General features: G+C 45.2%; 1 protein-coding gene across 6 annotated transcripts in view; it reads right to left on the reverse strand.

The window, feature by feature from the left end:
- Nucleotides 1-20,359, reverse strand: part of NSD2 (nuclear receptor binding SET domain protein 2) — a 521,650-nt gene that overhangs the window by 66,844 nt on the left and 434,447 nt on the right. For all 6 annotated transcript variants that reach the window (XM_033950948.1, XM_033950940.1, XM_033950930.1 and 3 more), the window contains exon 19: nucleotides 13,309-13,425. In XM_033950948.1, the coding sequence (XP_033806839.1) occupies nucleotides 13,309-13,425 (117 nt within the window). The remainder of the gene's footprint in view (nucleotides 1-13,308; nucleotides 13,426-20,359) is intronic.

Raw genomic sequence — 20,359 nt, forward strand, 5'->3', positions numbered from 1 at the left:
TACAAAAGTTGGTTTGTTTGGTTTTTTTTATATTTGTTAGGATGGGGGCTGTTAGGTGTTGTCAGAAAGTTTTGAGGTTGGAGGGATAGAGGTAGCTAGTTAGTTCTTGGTCTGGGAGATAGAGTAGTTAGTTAATTGTCAGTTAAGGTTGCCTGCTTGTTAGTGTGCTAGTGAGGTCAGTGATTAAATGTTAGAGGATAGTGTGGTCTGCCTGTTAAAATAGTTTGGGGATAGAGTGATTGGTGTGGTCCGCCTGTTAAGTGTGAAAGGTTTAGTTGCTTGTTGGTTAGGTAGAAAGTTGAAAGACTTGGAAGAAAGTTGAAGAAAGACTGAAGTCAATTGGTTAATTAGCTAGTTGTAGAAGTTAAGAGACCTGCTAAAGTTGATAGCCCTTCCTTGATGCCCTTCGCAAAGGTGCTCTCGCCTTCGCAGCACGCTGAACGGCTGCGCGCCGTTGGCTCGTCCCCTTTTATGGGGGGAGTTTGGCTGGTGATGTCGGGGGGTGGGCGGAGTTAGCTCTCGCCTCTTCCCCTGCTAGCACCGCCTTCTCTGCTCCTCTCTCCGCTTCTTCCTGCTAGCACACCCTCTGCTCCACTCACTGTTCTGCCATGTGCTCAGGACTGTAATACCATGTGCTCAGGAGTAGGCACAGCTCCTACAGTCTCCCTTCGGCTGGCCTTGCACTGTGGACTCTCTGCCATTGGCTCATCCCCTTTTATGGGGGGAGTTTGGCTGGTGACGTCGGGGGGTGGGTGGACGGAGTCAGCTCTCGCCTCTTCCCCTGCTAGCACCGCCTTCTCTGCTCCTCTCTCCGCTTCTTCCTGCTAGCACACCCTCTGCTCCACTCACTGTTCTGTCATGTGCTCAGGAACGTAGAGAGAGGGGAGATATGATCGAGACATTCAAGTATCTCACGGGCCGCATCGAGGTGGAGGAAGATATCTTCTTTTTCAAGGGTCCCGCGACAACAAGGGGCATCCGTGGAAAATCAGGGGCGGGAAACTGCACGGTGACACTAGGAAGTTCTTCTTCACTGAAAGGGTAGTTGATCGCTGGAATAGTCTTCCACTCCAGGTTATTAAGGCCAGCAGCGTGCCAGATTTTAAGGCCAGATGGGATAGACATGTGGGATCTATCCGCAAAGATAAATAGGGAGGGTCATTAGAGTGGGCAGACTTGATGGGCCGTGGCCCTTATCTGCCGTCTATTTCTATGTTTCTATGTGCTCAGGACTAGGCACAGCTCCTACAGTCTCCCTTCGGCTGGCCTTGCAGCATATAGTTCACGGTCCTCCCGCCCCGGGAAGCGCTCTGCCAGAAAATAAAGGGTAATAAAGGTGGTCATCATTATAAGGATCTCCCAGGAAACACTCAGCTAGAGGAACAGTGGCTGATGGAGAGGACGTGCCTAAAGTTCAAACTGGGATGTCTCTGCTTCAAGGTATTATCCGGTCTAGCCCCTAAATATATAACAGACCTCTTCTCATTCCCAACCAACAGACATGAGAGAAGAGCACACCAGAAATTCGTTTCCCCACCAGCCAGAGAATGCAAATATAAGAGACACCATCAACAACTTCTATCATACCAAGCAGCCTTATGGGGCAAAGACTTGGAAAAACTAATTACACACACAAACAATTATGGTGAATTTAGGAAACACCTAAAAACATACCTGTTCTCGAAATACCTAGGTGACGAATCAGGACAATAGCCCCCATCACAATCCCTCCCCAAATTAGATCTTGTAAACTGTTAACCTCTAATCTCTAACTATGAATGTTCCTTTCAATTTATGGAATCTTTCTAATTCATTGTAAACCGCATGGAACTTCACGGTCCTGCAGTATATAAACTGTTGTTATTATTTTTATTGTTGCTACTATCAGATATTCACTGCTACACTCTGTAATTCGATGTCTGTGCAGTTTCTCTTCATTGTAAACCGCCTAGAAGTCACAAGATTGTTGGCGGTATATAAGAATAAAGTTATTATTATTATTATTAAAGAAGCAACGCCACTGAGAGACACATCTGAGGCCGCTAAGAAATTCACACCAGAATCGTGATTTTTATTCACACTTAGCAAAGTCCAAAAATGGTGGATGAACATGCAGAAACTCTGAAAACCGTGAAATTCAGAAACCCCCCCACCCCAATTCACCTCACAGGCTGTGACAGCCTTACTCACTGTGACCTGTGCTGAAAATGTGCTGCAGCCTGCCTCAGCTCTCTCAAAGTAGCTGAATAAGAAGAAATCACTGCCTCATGCTGGGAATGTTTTGTCGAAGCTGATCTTCAGCTGCAAGTCAAACTGTACCTCTACCCATGCAGATCAATGGATGCACTACTTGGACAGGTGAAGGCAAAAACACAGTCAGTGCCTTGTAAGATACCGCTGAACCCTCAAAGGACGCCTAATAGTCTGCGCTTGAACCCCTACTTAATAGAGGGTGAGGGACTGGAGAAGGGTGATGGAAGGAAGGAGAGAGATGTCAGACCACTGGAGAGAGGAAGGGAAGGAGAGATTTTGGACCACTGGAGGGAAGGTGATAGATGTCAGACCACTGGGAGGAAGGGAAGGAGAGATGTCGGACCACTGGAGGGAAGGAAAGAGATGTCGGACCACTGGAGGGAAGGAAAGAGATGTCGGACCACTGAAGGGAAGGAAAGAGATGTCGGACTACTGAAGGGAAGGAAAGAGATGTTGGACCACTGAAGGGAAGGCAAGAGATGTCGGACCACTGGAGGAAGGGAAGGAAAGAGATTTTGAGAAGAAAGCAGAAAAACTGAAAGAAGTTGAATGTTAAAAGTTAATGCCAAAAATGGATGTAGGGCAGAAAGTGAAGGAGGAAAATAGCCAATGGATAAAGAAGCCCTGGAAACTAGTGCTGCCCGATTAACGATTCAAATCGATTCACCGATTCATTTCGGGTGAATCGGTTCGAATCGATTCAAAAGCCAAAAAAAATCAGCCTCCCGATTCGGCGTCTAACCCTCCCCCTCATCCCCTAAAGCAAGATCGGCAGCGCTGCCTGTTGCTGGCCAGCTGCTGTCACTTCTGCTTTAGAGGGCGAGTGGGGAGTGTCAGTGCTTCTGTCCGGCTTCCTCCCTGGCCTCCCGGCATCGATTTACCTCATTTAATCAGCCTGCATAAGATTGCTAGTGTTAGCGATCTTTGCAAGCTGCCGTCGGTTCTTCCGAGCTGTCTTCTCTCTGCCGCAGTCCCGCCCCTCCTCTGACATCAGAGGAGGGGGCAGGATCACGGCAGAGAGAAGACAGCTCGGAAGACTCGACGGCAGCTTGCAAAGATTGCTAACACTAGCGATCTTATGCAGGCTGATTAAATGAGGTAAATCGATGCTGGGAGGCCAGGGGGAATATGCAGGCCTTCGAGGTGTGTGTGTGTGTGCAGGCTTTGGGGGTTGTACAGGCCTTTAGGAGGGACAGGCAGGCCTTCAGGGGGGACAGGCAGACCTTGGGTGCAGGCCTTCAGGGGGGACAGGCAGGCCTTCAGGGGTGGGGTGTAGGCCTTCAGAGGGGGTGCAGGCCTTCGGGGGGACAGACCTTCAGGGGAATGGGCCCTGGTGTAGAAGTACACAGAGGGAGGGAGGAAAGGGGGGGTTCAAAGAGATATGCATATACCGGACTTTAGAGGGGAAGAAATAATGGGTCTAAAAATAGAGGAGAGGGAGAGAGATGATGGGCAATGGGATTTAAGGAGGGAAGGAACAGAAAGGGAGAGAAGTTGGGCACAAGGGATGGTGTGGAGGGGGATAGAGATACTAGATAGGAGGGAAGTTGGGAAAAGAAAGGGAGAGATGGTGAACCCTGGGGTGGTGGGGAAGGAGGGAGAGATGCTGGATGATAGGGTAGTTGAGAAAAGGTGAATCTGTGGATGGAGATGAAAAAAAGTAAAGATGCCAGACCTCTGGGGTGAAGACCCTAGGCCTTCACAGACAGACCACTCAACTCTCTTTATGCTGATACAAATAATATGAGTTTTAATAATCAAATAATAATAGCTTACAGGAACAAATCACACAGCATACAGAGTGATAGAGCATACACCAGGCTGGCCAGACTGATGGAGAACTTCTGATGAGTTCTGAATCCTTGGTTCAAGGAGCTTTCTTTTATATGCTTCTGGCAGCTCTGGCCCACGTTGGTGCATGTTACATTTCACACTTTCATTGGTTAATCATATTCATTAGTTCATATATTAAGCTATGGATTGGTTAATATAATTGAGTGATTCTGTGCCACGCCTTTTTTCATATGCTTCTCCCTCACCTCCCTGTAAATGTCCTTTTAATATACCAAGTTCCTCTTTAGAGCACCTGGGCCCAACGGTTTTCCGGCTCTGTGGTTAGCCTTCTTGTATACTTCTGTCCGTGGTTTGCCTTTCTTCTGGTGAAACTTTCATAAAGTTATCATGCTGCTTATATTTTTCATCAGAATTGTTTTTCTCTTTAACTATGCTCTCTGTTTCTAAGAAAAAGCAGAAGTGCCTTTTAGAGTTCACAGTGTCTTTCAGAGTTGACAATTTCTAGTCAGAGAGGACTTTTCCTCCCCCTCCTCATCCCCTTGTTTGAAGATTACAAAATCTTCAACTCCAAGGTCAAGGTGTGGTTGAAGGTCATGCAGGTTCTTGGTAACAGAGCACAGGCCTAAGGCCCCGGTACTCAATAAGTAGGCTTGATATGGATTAAGAGGACAAATGAATGAACCCAACCCAATCTAAACTATAATGGCATGTGTCACAGTATAACTCAGCAATTCTATAAGGCTATATATGCAACTATTAGTAGAAAAGAATAATGGTGATAGAGTATTAATTTACCGTTTGTCTAAGCAAAGAAGGTGTTATACCAATGACTCTTAATAACTTGTCATATCCTGATCCACATGGGAAATATTGTAGGTGTAGGGATTCTCTATTTCAACTTTTGAGATAGTTCGAGCAAATAAGCATCTGCGGGGGTTCATAATCTGATCTGATATTCAGGATGTGGATCAAGTGACAGTAAATATGGGTGGCTAACATTTTAATATATCTTTTTATTTTATGGTTTTATCCTGTCATGATCATACTATATCCAAAAGGGATAAAAGGATAAATTAACCAGTTAGATTATTTCCATGCCCCTCCAAAATAGCTGGGATCAGTGCAGACTAAACTGGGTCCAGATGCCATCAGGTTACGCTCAAGACCAGGGTGGAAGTTCTTACGTCATTGCTTCTTCTTCACTGCACTTTCCCTCAACTTAGTAGCAAGAAAGGGGATGGAAAGAATCTTAATTGAAAGGAAAATCAGCTAGGGGACGATTGTGGGAGTCAAAACAGGATGAAAATGCCTAAAAGTCACAATCAGGTGAAACCCATGAATCTTGCAATAGGGCTGTTAGAAATAATCACAAACAAATGAATATATATATATATACTAATACTGCATGAGTCCATAAAAGAGTTAAAGTGTAAATCAATAAGTCCATAATTAAAGCTGTAGAAGTTCAAGGTCATGAAAGTCATCCCATTCGTAGTAGCAGTAGTCAAGAAGTCTTCGCTGGTAAGTCTTTAGGGTTTCTTATGTGCTTATCAGATTCCTTCTCTGGCAGCAAGGTCCTTCCGCTGGGGCTCATCCATCATCAGGGTGGCATACTGATGGAGATTCTCAGCAATGATGTTTTCAAATAACATTAGTCCATGATTGTACAAATAAGTCATTAACAGACATCGAAAGGCGAAAACACGGATTTTCATGTAGCAAACAGCTTCACCTGATATGGTAAATGTCCTTTTAAAGAGGACCATAATCAACATGGAAGAAATACCTATAATATATATTCTTTATTTTGTTTCCGGCTAAGCCTAAATAATATTAACAGAATAGGTACAGCATTAAAGGATGAAATATAAAAGAAAACAAAAACTTATCTGCTTTCATTTAAATAGCCTAAGGTCTAATATTTGGATAGGCTGAATTATATTTGTCAGCCTACGGGAATTAGAGTCAAAGAAAATCAACACATTAACATATTAACACATACATAGGTTATATTGAAACTTTGCTGAAACAAAAAAATAAAAATAAAAAAAAATGATACAACCTAAAAATTAAAACAAAATAGGATCTATGGGGGAAATGTCTTTCCCATGAAATTCTATCAAAGCATGGGTACAATTTCATTTGGCTCATAATATACTTTGCTGAGGAAACAAATAAAGTAATACATGTTGCTTAGACCAGTGTTTTTCAACCGCTGTTCCGCGGCACACTAGTGTGCCGCGAGATGTTGCCTGGTGTGCCGCAGGGCCGCCGGGCCCGGAGCTGACAGGGGGCCCGAGGCAGGGGCGCCAGTAGCTCGCCAAGGCAAAGTGAGTCGATCACCCAGGACTCACTTTGTCTTGGCGATCTAAAATCTATCGAGCCGATAAGTCTTCTTCTCCCCGACGTCAATTCTGCAATCGGAGAGGAAGTTCGGGCCAGCCAATCGCTGCCTGGCTGGGCGGAACTTCCTCTCCGATTGTAGAATTGACGTCAGGGAGAGCATGAGTCGGCGTCGGCTTTGGGGCCTGTTATCCATTGGTGGGTCCTGTTCCCCGATGGCAGCGGCAGTGGCTTGGGGAACGGCAGGGAGAAAGAAAGAAAGGGGGCAGGCAGGGAAACAGAAAGAAAGAAGAGAAACAGAAAAAAGAAAGAAAGGTCAGGGAGAGAGGAAGAAAAAGTTGGGGGAGGGAATGAGGTGTGGAGGAGAGAAAGCATACAGGCTGATAGAAGGGAAGAAAGATTGGATGCACAGTCAGAAGAAGAAAGTGCAACCAGAAATCACCAGACAAGGTAGGAAAAATGATTTTATTTTAAATTTAGCAAAGTGGAGGCAGTATTACCACAGTTTTCAAAGGAATTTGCCCAAATAACTTAATAGTTAACTGGGTAAATTCCCAGAGATGAAAACTTCCCTTCATTTACTATGCACAGTTCTGAATTTATATCTGCTGTCTATATTTTACAATATGGTCACCTTTTACTAAACTGCAATAGTGGTTTTTAGCGCAGGGAGCCTATGAGCGTCAAGAGCAGCGCTGGACATTCAGCGCAGCTCCCTGCGCTAAAAACTGCTATTGTGGTTTAATAAAAAGGATGGAGGGTATATTTGTCTATTTTTGTATGCTATAAAAACCAAATACAGAGAGAGACTGAGAGCTGTTGACGAAGAGCTACGTGTGTGTCTTTCTTCGATCCCAGCCAGAATATCAGCTTTGTGTTCAGCCAAACAGGCCCAGGTTTCGCACTGAATAAAGTATTTTATAATTTTTATTTCATAATAAAGTAATTATAAAATACTTTCTTTGTGTTTATTTGATTCCTATTCAAGAGAATTACTTTATATATAGTCAATATAGGCAGAGAGTTAAATTTTTTAACATTTTCTAATGGTGGTGTGCCTCGTGATTTTTTTCATGAAACAAGTGTGCCTTTGCCCAAAAAAGGTTGAAAAACACTGGCTTAGACCAGTGTTTTTCAACCTTTTTTGGGCAAAGGCACACTTGTTTCATGAAAAAAATCACGAGGCACACCACCATTAGAAAATGTTAAAAAATTTAACTCTGTGCCTATATTGACTATATATAAAGTAATTCACTTGAGTGCCACCGCCGCCATCGGGAACAGGCCGTCGCCAAATTCTCCCTGCTTCTCTTCCCCGCAGGGCCGACCAACTCTCGCCACCCGTCGTCAATTCTAACGTCGGAGAGGACGTTCTAGGCCAGCCAGGCAGCGATTGGCTGGCCCAGAACGTCCTCTCCGACGTCAGAATTGACACGAGTGGCGAGAGTTGGCCGGCCCCACAGGGAAAAGCAGGGAGAACTTGGCGCCGGCCTGTTCCCGATGGCGGCGGTGGCACTCAAGTGGCTAAAGAGCCGCAGTTTGCCGGCCTAGGGACAACACTGGAGGGTGGCCAGCTGTGCACCCCCTTGGGACGTAAACCCGGGGTGGGGCAGACCGCCCCCCCCCACCCTGGTATGCCACTATCTGTACCTCACTCCCTCCCTATGACCAAAAATTCTCCTTTCTTCTATTCCCCGTGTACACAACCATCTCTTTCCCTCCCTTCCTCTCTCCAAAGTCCATGCCTTCTGTGTCCAAACACTCATTCCCTCCCCCACCTCAGCATCTCTTTCCCTCCCTTCCTCTCTCCCAAGTCCATTTCTTCTGTGTCCAAAAACGCATTCCCTCCCCCACCTCAGCATCTCTTTCCCTCCCTTCCTCTCTCCCAAGTCCATTTCTTCTGTGTCCAAAAACCCATTCCCTCCCCCACCTCAGCATCTCTTTCCCTCCCTTCCTCTCTCCCAAGTCCATGCCTTCTGTGTCCAAAACCCATTCCCTCCCCCACCTCAGCATCTCTTTCCCTCCCTTCCTCTCTCCCAAGTTCATGCCTTGTGTCCAAAACGCACTCCCTCCCCCCTTTTGTGTTCCGTGTTTGCCTCCCAGCCCATCTTTGCAACTTTCTCAGCAAAACAAAGCTCAAGCCGCGAGGCTTGTCTTCTGCTTCCTGCCTGCCCTGCCGCGCACAAATAGCCGAACGGAAGTATTCTCCGACGTCAGCGCTGACGTCGGAGGGCAGGCTTTGCTTAAGCCCTCCCTCCGACGTCAGCGCTGACATCGGGGAAAGCTTGCGATCGGCTATATGTTAGCTGCAGGGCAGGTAGGAACAGAAGACGAGCCTCGCGGCTCCAGATGTATTGAACTCCGCGGGTCCCCCGTCCAGCTCTCTCCTGTCCACGTGGGGCGGATCGCCCCTCTCCCTAGACTGTGGCCTAGGACCCTGGGGGAGCCCGGGGCCCCTGAATGCAGGACTGGTGGTACTGCCCTGATGGCGGCCCTGACCGTACGGCACACCAGGCAACATCTCGCGGCACACAGCGGTTGAAAAACACTGGCTTAGACACACGATTTTCCTAACAAGCAGTGAACAGCCTATAACGGGTTAACAGTATAGTAGTGTATCTCTCTGTTGAAACACTCAAAGCATTTCTATTTGTGACCGGGGAGATAAAAAGCAGAAATTAGTTACTTTCACTTTGGTCGCTTCGGTATGTGGTAAATTTGAAAAAACTTTCACTAATAGTCTGAAAAGACTTTCACTAATAGTCTGAATTTCAATCAATAGAACTGGACATTTTCTTCACACATTTAAGCCAAGTTAGAAATAATTTTTTAAATAAAGCTAAACGCTGATTGCATTGTGTTAGAAACCAGGACGTAACCCTGTATGCATCAGATAAATAATAAAATAAAAAAGGGAAGTAGCTTTTCTTTTTGCAAGTTTCAGGAAACGGAGAAAGAAAAACTCTTAGAACCTCAGAATCAGGGTAAGTAAAGGAAATCAATTTCTCTTTTTATATTGTTAATGATATTGAGTACTCATAAATGGAAATCCGCTCGTATTTCCAAAAACACTGAATTTGACGTATAACACAATACAACAGATAATGACTCATGATAACATAAAAGACTGTACTGCTGAAAAAAATGACAGACATTAATTGCTAGCAAATATTAAGAGAAAGCCCCTCTTGTAGCTAATAAAAATTTTTTGATTCTGTTAAAGTGCTTCTTCTTATCTACTACGTGCATTATCTTTCTCTGATCTTCAGTAATCTGTGTATAGCTTCCTGTTATTACCGTTCTCACTTGACACTGTCTATTAACTTCCAGTCAACATTCTTTAAAAGCAAAATCTGTCTACAATCAAAAACTCTCTCTCTCACAAAGCAGTCTCATAATATAGCGATTCTATCCTTGCACGGAGCAGTGGCTAGCCTCCGTGTGGTAAAAGTGACAATTGAGGTGAATAGAACCTTTGACAGGACATGTGTGCAATGCAAATGTATCACATATTCTGTGTCGTTAAAGTGTATCACCCCCTCTTCACAGCTGTTGAAATAAAGTTCAACAGGTGTGAAATAACCTGAGAGATAGCAAATGGTGTGGTTAGTCTGGCAAGCCACCACAGCCCACCCCACTGGGTGGTCAATAGCATACAAATCTACAGGGAGAGATTGTGATGGTAACAGAAACTAAGGAGCTTGTTGTTAGGTCCGAGTTTAATGATGTAATAATGTATGTGTCAGCGAAAGAGTCAGAGAAACAAGGCGTTTCCCTTGTGGATGGATTCTTAGACTACAGGAGGAGATAAGAAATTGGAAATGAGAGAAAGCGGAGGAGATCACCAGTGAGACGGTGATACAGAAAGTTAGTGGCTGAGTCAGCGACTGTCGTAATCACAGACAAACAACGATGTGTGTCCCTGAACCCCTGTAGGTAATATGCAATGACCTGGGGAACAGATACCAAGACTCTCATGGAGTCCCTAGCAGTCAGGGCCAACTGTGAAAGCAGGGAGAGGCTATAATGGATGAGACTGTGGCTTTCCAGCTCTATTAAAATCTATAGGTTATAGCTTTGAATACATGTATTTTTATAGCTGGCTGAAATATAGGTATAATATAGCATAAGTAAATTTTTTTCTCAATTCCTATGGGTTGTCTAGCTTACACAGCTAAGGCGGTCTGTGACTCAGCATCTGGAATGGCTCTAGGGATCAAACTGTGGTGGGGGCGCATATGCTGATATTCTGAATCTGTAGTTGGTGGGATAAGTTCACAATATATGTGAGCAGCCAACATTTGGCGAGACACTTGCTCTGTTGTGGTCTGTAGGTAATATGCAATGACCTGGGGAACAGATACCAAGACTCTCATGGAGTCCCTAGCAGTCAGGGCCAACTGTGAAAGCAGGGAGAGGCTATAATGGATGAGACTGTGGCTTTCCAGCTCTATTAAAATCTATAGGTTATAGCTTTGAATACATGTATTTTTATAGCTGGCTGAAATATAGGTATAATATAGCATAAGTAAATTTTTTTCTCAATTCCTATGGGTTGTCTAGCTTACACAGCTAAGGCGGTCTGTGACTCAGCATCTGGAATGGCTCTAGGGATCAAACTGTGGTGGGGGCGCATATGCTGATATTCTGAATCTGTAGTTGGTGGGATAAGTTCACAATATATGTGAGCAGCCAACATTTGGCGAGACACTTGCTCTGTTGTGGTCTTGATTAAGTTAACACAACAGGGAAGGCAGCAGGGTACTATTACAAGAATCAAACAGAAAATTCCCAATAAGATCAGAATGGGGCGCAGAATGCCAGTGTTAGGAAACCAGGAGTCAAACCAATTTGGTTCAGACCTATGCCAAGTCTGTACTGGCACATGAGCTACTTCTATCATACTATCTGTAAAATCCCTTACTACCTGACCAACTTCATCTATGTGTAAGCAACAATTGGACAGGTTGAATTTTCCACAAACACCACCGTCAGAAGCCAGCAGATAATCTAGGGCCAATCTGTTTTGGTAAACAGCATTTCGCAACTGGTCCTCATTAGCGGCGAGAAGATTTAGGGCACGGGACATGGCATTGGTAATAGTTTCAACCACTGCTTGGAGTCAGATAATTCGATTTAACATATAAATAGGGGTACGATAGCCCCACATCCCATCGTCAGCCCAAGTGGCTGGTCCATAATAATTAATAATTTGTGCAGAAGGCCATTCATTATTTTTCCAGTCACCTATTTGTAACCCCTGGGATACATCTACCGCTCAAGCAATTCTATTGTGAGACCTATAGACTTGAAAGCCCAAATTGTCACCATGTTCCAGAGGAAGCAAAAAGAAACTAGGTCTAATTGCGCCCAGGGTACAAGCCCCTGACCAGTGCCTCGGTAGCCAGGTGTACGCTTTGTGCTCACATATCCAATAAAGCCCATCAGGGGCAGGCCAATTCACCTGCTCAGATGGGACAGAGCTCAATTTAAGATACTGTGTATGGTTCAGAAGGGAATAAAATACAGCATGGAAAGGCCTGGCATCCTCTAGCCAGAAGATCCAGCTGGAATTTGTGGAATCCCAGGTGTAAATACTTATACATGTGGACCACCCTGCTTCAAGGCTTGCTGTATCAAAAGTAGTGGCTGTTTTTTCCTGAGACATCCAGTTGTAATGACCATCAAACTCCCTTGGTACAGTATGTCGGACAATGCAATGGCTAGGAATAAAGGGTTTTTTTAGCATCCAAGGGGAACCTAATGATGATGGAGGAGGTCTGGTTAACTCAACTTTAAAGGGGGAGGACCTAGTGAGGTCCACTTCTTGCGCTTCTCCCATGTGAGTGCCCCCACATACATAGCAATTTGTGATATTTAGTGTGTCTGCTATGGTTTCTGCTAGGTCAAAGAAAAGATTGGTAGCTGAAGGCCCGTATTCGATGTTGTGTTCAATCTCTTCAATATGGTGAAGGGTATGGGATGATGTCTCTCGGCTTATAGTCATTCCTACTTCTATAAATCCATAAGGGCCATTGACGGCAAAGATGAAGACATCATTGATGGAGTATATCTGAAAAGTTTCTCCTGCTGAATAAGTTGAGCCTTCAAAGAATGCTTTTTAGGAGTGGCACAGTAGGGACAAGCATCGACCCGATGAAAATCGATCGATGCAGCCGGCCTAGTAAGAGGCTGAGAAAAGCCCAAAGGGCTCAAAATTGAAATGGACAAAAATTTGATAATTTTAAAGTAGAGTACTAAGGAAATGAAATAATGAAGAAAATGAAGTGAAAAAGTATGGAAAGGCAAAAAATATGAGGAAAAATTTCACGTTTGGAGACATCCTAAAACACAACTTCTTAGCTCCGTGGAAAACTAAAAACTGATGGTTTTGTGAGCTGATGTCGAGTAGCAAGGCACTCGTACATGCGCAGTACAAAAAGTCTTGAGACTTTTGAAGAATTAAAGTGATACTACACTTTTAGACTGTCTGTACCAGGCTCTGTGGATGATGTCACCTATCTGTGAAAATATGTTGCTTGATTGTCCTGGGATAACAGTTCCTCCATTTAATGCAAGATCAATTTAAAACAGGAATTCTATTGCTGAAGGCAACCATAATAGCTGAATCTGACAGAATCAAAATCTTTGCATGTTTATGAAGATATAAGAAAACGTATAATTCAAATATTTCAACCTGAAACTAGAGGGTCCTTTTACTAAGGTGTGGTAGCTGGTTTAGCATGTGCTAAATATTAACGCGTGCTAAGGCATGCCAACGCACCCATAGGATATAATGGATGCCATGGTATGTGTTAAATTTAGCGTGCACTAATTTTTTTGTGCACGCTAAATTGGCTACCGTACCTTAGTAAAAGGACTAGTAGGTTTCTAAAAATTTAAAGCATGAAAATTTACCTTGTCAACTGTGAGCATATAGAAGTGAGTGATATCATTTTCTTGGGCATGCTTGATTCTTGCCATACATTCTTCTTCATCAATTATTTCACCAACATACTCATTTACAAATTCTCCCTACAGATAGAAAATTTACTAGTGAACAATGCATACATCTTAATGAAAAATAGATTTTTAGATTCTAAAAGCTATATTCAATTATCTTATAATCAAAGAATTAATTTCCACTTTCTTCTCATAATTAGCCTTTATGGAGTTTTCTTTTATAACTTCTTTTTGTTTTCCTCTATTTCTATTTACTTCCATTTGTTTAGCATAGGCACCACAGTATTAGTCCTAGGCCAAGGGCCACAAAATATTGTTCCCTCTAGAACCCTGCTAATATGGATTCTAAGTCCACTTGGAAACATAAGACAACAATTTTCTATATCCAAAGTATATTTTTCATGCTCAGCAGAGGCTATTATAAAATTGTTTAGGAATATACATATATAAAAAGCTGGAAAAGAGAAGCATTCACCTACTATCTTACAATCTATGCATAGGTATTCCCAGGGACATCAATTGGGGTGTGTATTTTATAAAAATCATCATGCATATGCACAGAGTATACACACAAATTCAAACCTCCTGCACAGATGATCTTATAAATTCCCATAAGCAACCCAATGCTAGCTCACTCCTCTTTTTCACCTGACCTATCAACCCTTTTTTCTACTCTTGTTTTTAATATCTGACCAAAAAATGCCTAAAGTGTTACTCCTGGAGGAATTCAGTGCAAAACATTTTTGAAAATTCTACGCACAATATATATTTTTTTAATTTTTTATTCATTTTATAACTTACATCAAGTGCACAGTAAATATCAAACAATTATAATACAACATCACTTGAAAAGTCTTCAATATCATACACTAATATGATTTAACCCCCCACCCCCTCCCAAATTCATATATAACTAATATATGCCTTCTCAAAATAATATCTTATGACCTTCATATATATATTCCTAATGGAAATTCTGTAACATTTGCTGTGTTTTGTGTAAGAATTCCCCCCATCATAAGGTCTTCTCAGTTTCCTCTCCCACTCTAAATTGCAGTTCTGTCTCCCTCTAAATCCCGCCTCCTGACGCAGGCCGTAGGGCCGAAACATGTACATGTCGGGTCGAGTATTTTTGGAAGAATAAAGAATAACCTGATTGTCCAGATGAGTTGAAAGACATTTTTATTTGTTGCACCTTTCTTATTGGACAGTTCCACTTGTTTTTATTGTCCCTCTAAATCCCAACATGACCCATAATTCTGTCTGCTCCTAAAGTCTTCTCTCACATTCAATACCCCAATCTTTCATTCTATCTCCTTACCTACACAGCTTTCACTGTATTCTTTTCTCCCCTGCCCATCCGCCATGTTAAACCTTCAGCTTGTTGCTACCACTTTCATGGCATATTCACCTTTTTACTCTGTCCCCAAACCCCTCCATGGCACATTCACTCCTTCATGGAATACTCACCTCATAGCACAGTCAGCCCTTCATTCTTCTCCTAATCCCAACCCCCGGCACATGATTCACCCCTTAACTCTGCTCCCAATCTCCCATTGCACACACACACATCTCCATTCTAGCCCCTTCTTATTTTCAGCCACAGCAGTAGCTCTGCTCACTCTTTCCCTCTGCCATTGAGCTCCCGCAGCAAGGGGGAAGTGATCCTCCTCCTGTGAAGATTTACATATGATTGTTCATATGAGCCACAGGATCACAGTTCACAAACAAAAGGGTCTAAGCGGATATGGGGGAGAAAGTGACTCCCTGAGTAGCTGTTCACTTCCTCCTCTTCTTGCTATGGGAGCTTAGTACTAGAGGGAAAAAAAAGTGAGCAAAACTACTGCTGCCCATGCCTCTGCAAATTCTGAACACACAGAATCACATGAACTGTTTTGGAGGATTAGTAACAGAACTCTGATACAATTTGATATCACTAATATTGACTGGACTTTATCAAAGTTCCTTTTCATTTGTTCTTCACAGTGACCAAAACCTCTACATATCCTCTGTAGACATAAATGACACTTCAAGGCTTTGTGATCTGAGCTCAGGCACTGGAAAACACTAGTTCTAAGCTAAATGCTTTGGGTATGGCCTTATACACAGCTCCATGTTTAAAAGCTGCTGAAGGCTTTCTTCTGAACCATACTGCTGAAAAAAGTAGCAAACATGAAATCAACAAAATGAATATTTGAAAAATAAAAGGCTGACAGAGCCATGAAGGGTACCAAGAAACTCTAGTGAGGGGGTCACGTGATGCAGCCTGCCTGAGCGGTCGCAGCAGAGGAGAGCTCCGCTCCCACCCCGACCAAATCCGGCTGTTTAAACCTGTTAACTTACCTAATTGGGATTTCCTCTCCTCCCCGGGAGCTATAAAGGGCTGCCCGATCATTTTAGCTGGGATCGGTCTGTGGAGAGGTGCTGGGTATGCCCTCCGTGCAGCCAGGCCGGCCCGCGATAAGCCCCAGTCACCCGTGCCTAAGATGGCAGTGGAACCCACGTCTTTCACCATTCTGGCTCTGGCCTGCACTTCGAGTGTGAACGGGCCCATCGTACTGGTAACAAGTCTGCGGAGGGCATGCGGGTGCACACGGCCATAGCTGTTTCTGCTGCTGGAGGGATAAGGAAGCTCTACTTAAGGCCTTTCGGTGGTCTGGAGTGTTGGAATATGAGGGGTCCAAGGTGCTTCTCTTGAACAACTACTTGGTGAGGGTAGCGGCCAGCAGAAGCTGATGTCCCCAGTCTGCACTGAGCTTCACAATCGAGGGTTGCAATTTGCCCTGGCTTTCCCGGCACATCTAAGGGTCTGGCAGAATGGCAAAACGGAGGTCCTTACCACTGTAGAAGAGGTGTGAGCCTACCTGGCCAGAATGCCGGCCTGATCTTTGCTTTTCCCCAGATTGGATTGCTCTCGAGGCCATCAGCACCTTGGCTATGGGACTTGCTTACTGCCGGGAGTGGACAGTGGGCCTTCAGGTTTGGGGTTTTTCCCACCCAAGGTGTTGCTGAGAGACCCCACCTGAGAACTCTGGGCCTGCCACTTGACTGTGTTTGACTGCTTGGTGGAGTATATGTGTTTGACTGCTTGGTGGAGTATATGTGTTGGCACTGGCTGGGCTTGTTGATCTCTGCCAAGGCCTGCTGACCATGGGTGTCTTATCCTATTCTGACCATGCACAGTTTTGTTGGGGGTTTTCTATATGTTTCCAGTGTCTCTCTTCTTTTTTCACCTAGATGGGCCAGAGGTTCAGGGTGCTAGGTTGTTCTTTTCCTGTTATGCTCTGTGGGGAGGTGAGCTAGAGGGGTGGGGGGGAGTGGGGGTGTCCTCCAGGCTCGCTGTGGGGATGGATTTTGGGATGTGTGCAGGGTACACAAGGAAGGTTTGGGGAGTGGGAAGGGGCGGTGGGGGATGGGAGGGGGACTTAGTCGGGTGTATGTTTGGGGAGATGCCTGGGGGTATGACTGCGGTGGGGATGTTGTTCGTTGGAGTACAGGTGGGGATTTTGTGCTTCTGCGGTTTCTGCTTGCTTCTCCTGCACAGCTCTGGGGTTCAGCTGGGAGACCCTGGAGTGGCTGGTATTGGTGTTTTGCTGCCTGATTCCTCTCTCTTCCAGGGTGAGTATGGCTGAGCTAAAAGTTACTACGTTCAATGTGGATGGTATTAAGTCCCTGGTAAAAAGATCTCGCATTTTGTCCAGGCTTCGCAAATTGGGCACTGATATTGCTTACCTACAAGAAACTAATCTCTCTTGGCTAGAACATGCCAAACTTAAAACGTAGTTGGGTGGGGGAGGTGTTCTCTTTGACATAAGGGGGCCGATGAGGGTTTGCCATACTCCTACATAAGAGCTTACCTTTTACTCTACATAAACAAATTCTAGATAAAGAAGGCAGCTTTGTGATGGTTCTGGGTGAGCTGTGGGGCCTTAAGCTACTGTTGTGTAAACCTGTACGCCCCCAACGTTTACTGCCATAAATTTTTCTCCACTGTTCTTGCTCAGCTCTCTCAGCATTCTGAGTATCATTTGGTTCTGGGTGGGGACCTCAACATCACCGCGAACCCCGGGGTGGATTGCAAGCCACCCAGGGTGCATACAAAGGACCATGACAATCGGGGGGTGGGCTTCCTTACCCAGCACTTGGAAGACGTCTGGTGCACCTTGCATTCTTATGACACTGATTTCACCTTTTATTCACATGCTCATAAAGGTGTATGCCAGGTTGGATTATATCCTCCTGGATAAGCGTTTGTTTTCTATGGCCACTCATTTTGAAATTTATAAGAGCACTGTTTCTGACCATGCACCAGTGGGACTCCGGTTGAGTATCGCTCCCACGTGTCGGACCTCATTTATACCATGACCTCAATTTCCGTACTTTTCTGAGAGAGCTTTGGGTAGACTATACACTTACAAATGACACATCTGAGGTGGGCCCTGCCACTTTCTGGTATGCTTCCAAGGCGGTCCTCCGGAGGCACATTATAGCGTACCTTGCTGGTCAATGGAAAAAATGGGAGAGGGAACTCTTGTGGCTGTCTGAGCTGCTTCACAGCCTTCGGAGATCCCATATCCATACGCTGTCTGAAGCGGATCGTCTGGAGCTCCGAGAGGTCCAGTGTCAACTTGAGGAGCTTCTTAATAAATGCATGGAATGTTCCCTGTACTATCAGAGATATCAGCTCTATCGCTGGGGTGGCAAAACTGGGAAATTACTGGCCAACCTGATTCGCCCGCACAAAAAAACGACAAGTTATCACCTCTATTAAAGGTGCCAGGGCATACGTCATACAGGGGAGTGTAATATAACTGCGCAATTTGTCCAATACTATCAATCTCTGTACGGGTGGAAGCATCAGGACAGTGAAGCTATGACTACTTTCTTTGCCGATCTGGAGCTGCCCCAATTGACCGCGGACCAGGTGGCGGTTCTGAATGTGCCTGTCATGGCGGATGAGATGTCCACCACGATCGGATCTCTAACTCTGGCCAAGGTTCCAGGCCCAGATGGTTTTGGCCCTGAATATTATCGGATGCTACGGGATCTTGTGCACTGATGGCCGATTCCCAGAGAATTTAGTGCACATTGTGCTACTGCCAAAGCCGGGGAAGGACCCTGAATTGGTAGGCTCCTTTAGACCTATATCCTTACTGGACCAGGATATTAAGATCCTTGCTATGACACTGGCACGTCGCCTGAATCGTTTTTTGCCGGAGTTGATTCACCCGGATTAGGTGGGCTTCGTGCCTGGACATTACGCCTTGATGAACCTGATGCAGGTATTGGGGGCCACTCATGACCATAGAGGTAAGGGAGGGCAGTCTGCAGTGGTGGGACTAGACATGGAGAAAGCATTTGATAGTGTTTCCTGGGAATATTTATTCAGGGTCTTGGAGGGTTATAGTTTTACGGGGCTTTTTTTTAGATTGGATCAGGGCACTGTACACTCAATCCCGAGCCCAGTTGATCATTAACGAGGGCCTGATGGATGCGTTTGGGTTGCAGCGGGGGACGAGGCAGGGCTGTCCGCTCTCTCCCCTGCTGTTTCTTCTGGTTATCGAGCCTCTGGCTCTCAAGATACGACAGACACCTAGTGTTCAGGGGATTTGGGTGGGGGAGTCGGGAATGCAAAATTAGCTTATTTGCGGATGACATTTTACTCTATCTGGATCAGGCTCCCACGCATTTGCCTGAGGCACTGGAGATAGTGCGGGAATTTGGGGCCCTGTCGGGCCTGCAGGTTAACTGCAGTAAGTCTGAGCTTTTGTTACTGTCGGGCGGCGCTGTGAAACCATTGCATGCCTTGCTCTCTATCCCGCCATCGTCTACTCCTGTCCGCTACCTGGGTATCTATTTGAGCACCAACCCGGCCACATTTTATTCCATGAATATCCTTCGTCAACTTGACACCATTGGAAGATTATGACAGGCATGGCAAGATCTCGCACTGGGCCTGTTGGGGCGCGCGACATTGGTTAAAATGGTCCTGCTCCCTAAAGTACTTTACCCTTTTCAGACAATACCGCTTTGGCTCCTCCGGCGGGATGAACTTCGCTTTAAATCTTTAATTTCTCGGTTCATATGGAGGTCCAAGGCCCTGCTAGTGGCCTTAACCAAGCTGACTTTGGCAAAGGGAGCTGGTAGATTGAATGTTCCCGATATACGATTGTACAATGTTGCCACCCTCATGCGCTGGATCCATGAGGGGCATATGGGACAGGATTGCTACTTTCCCTCCGGGTTGGCCATGGGCTGGAGTCATCCTTTTCAATTTTTTAATTTATTGCATTCACACCTGGACCATGTTGTCCGTTCGGGGAGCCGTTCCCGCTTTTTATTGCTCTTTCGGGGTTGCCGTCCGCGATCTCTCCCTATCTGATATTCGAGGGTAATTCTGGATTTTTGCCTGGTTGGGGGTGCTTGGTGTTTCGTGAGTGGGCACAGCGAAGATGCCGTTCTGTGGCACAACTGCAGGACCTCTCGGAGGCCTCCTTCCCCTCTTTTCAGCAGGTTAAGGTGAAATTGGGGTTCCCTCAAAGGTACCTGTTTTCTTTTCTCCAGCTTCGCCACTACTGGACCACTACCCGACAGGAGTGTAGAGGGGGCTGGGATTCTGGGCCCCTGGATCAGATCTTCGTGACTACCCCACCTGCGCTCAACCGATTGTCCCACTGGTATGGTGACCTGTGGCTCTCCTCACAGGCATGGGTAAATTTAGGGAGAGCTGGGAGGGGGATTTAGGTCAGAGCGTCACTGAGTCCCAGTTTTTGGACTGTTTCTGGACTCTCTATCTCTTTTCCAAGTGGGTTAATTCCGTCTACCTGCCAGGTCTTTGTAGGAAGCCTCATATTTCACAGACTTAAGCTTCACCTCAGGCATCAGTTAGTGCTACTAAAGAGAGAAAGAAGAGAGAAAGGAGAGGGGAGAGATAGAGAGAGAAGAGAAAGGGAGAGAGAGTGAGAGATGACTGAGACAAGCTACCTGAAAGATGTCCGCTCCGGTC

Source organism: Geotrypetes seraphini, chromosome 1 (assembly GCF_902459505.1).
Source record: "Geotrypetes seraphini chromosome 1, aGeoSer1.1, whole genome shotgun sequence".
NCBI lineage: Eukaryota > Metazoa > Chordata > Amphibia > Gymnophiona > Dermophiidae > Geotrypetes > Geotrypetes seraphini.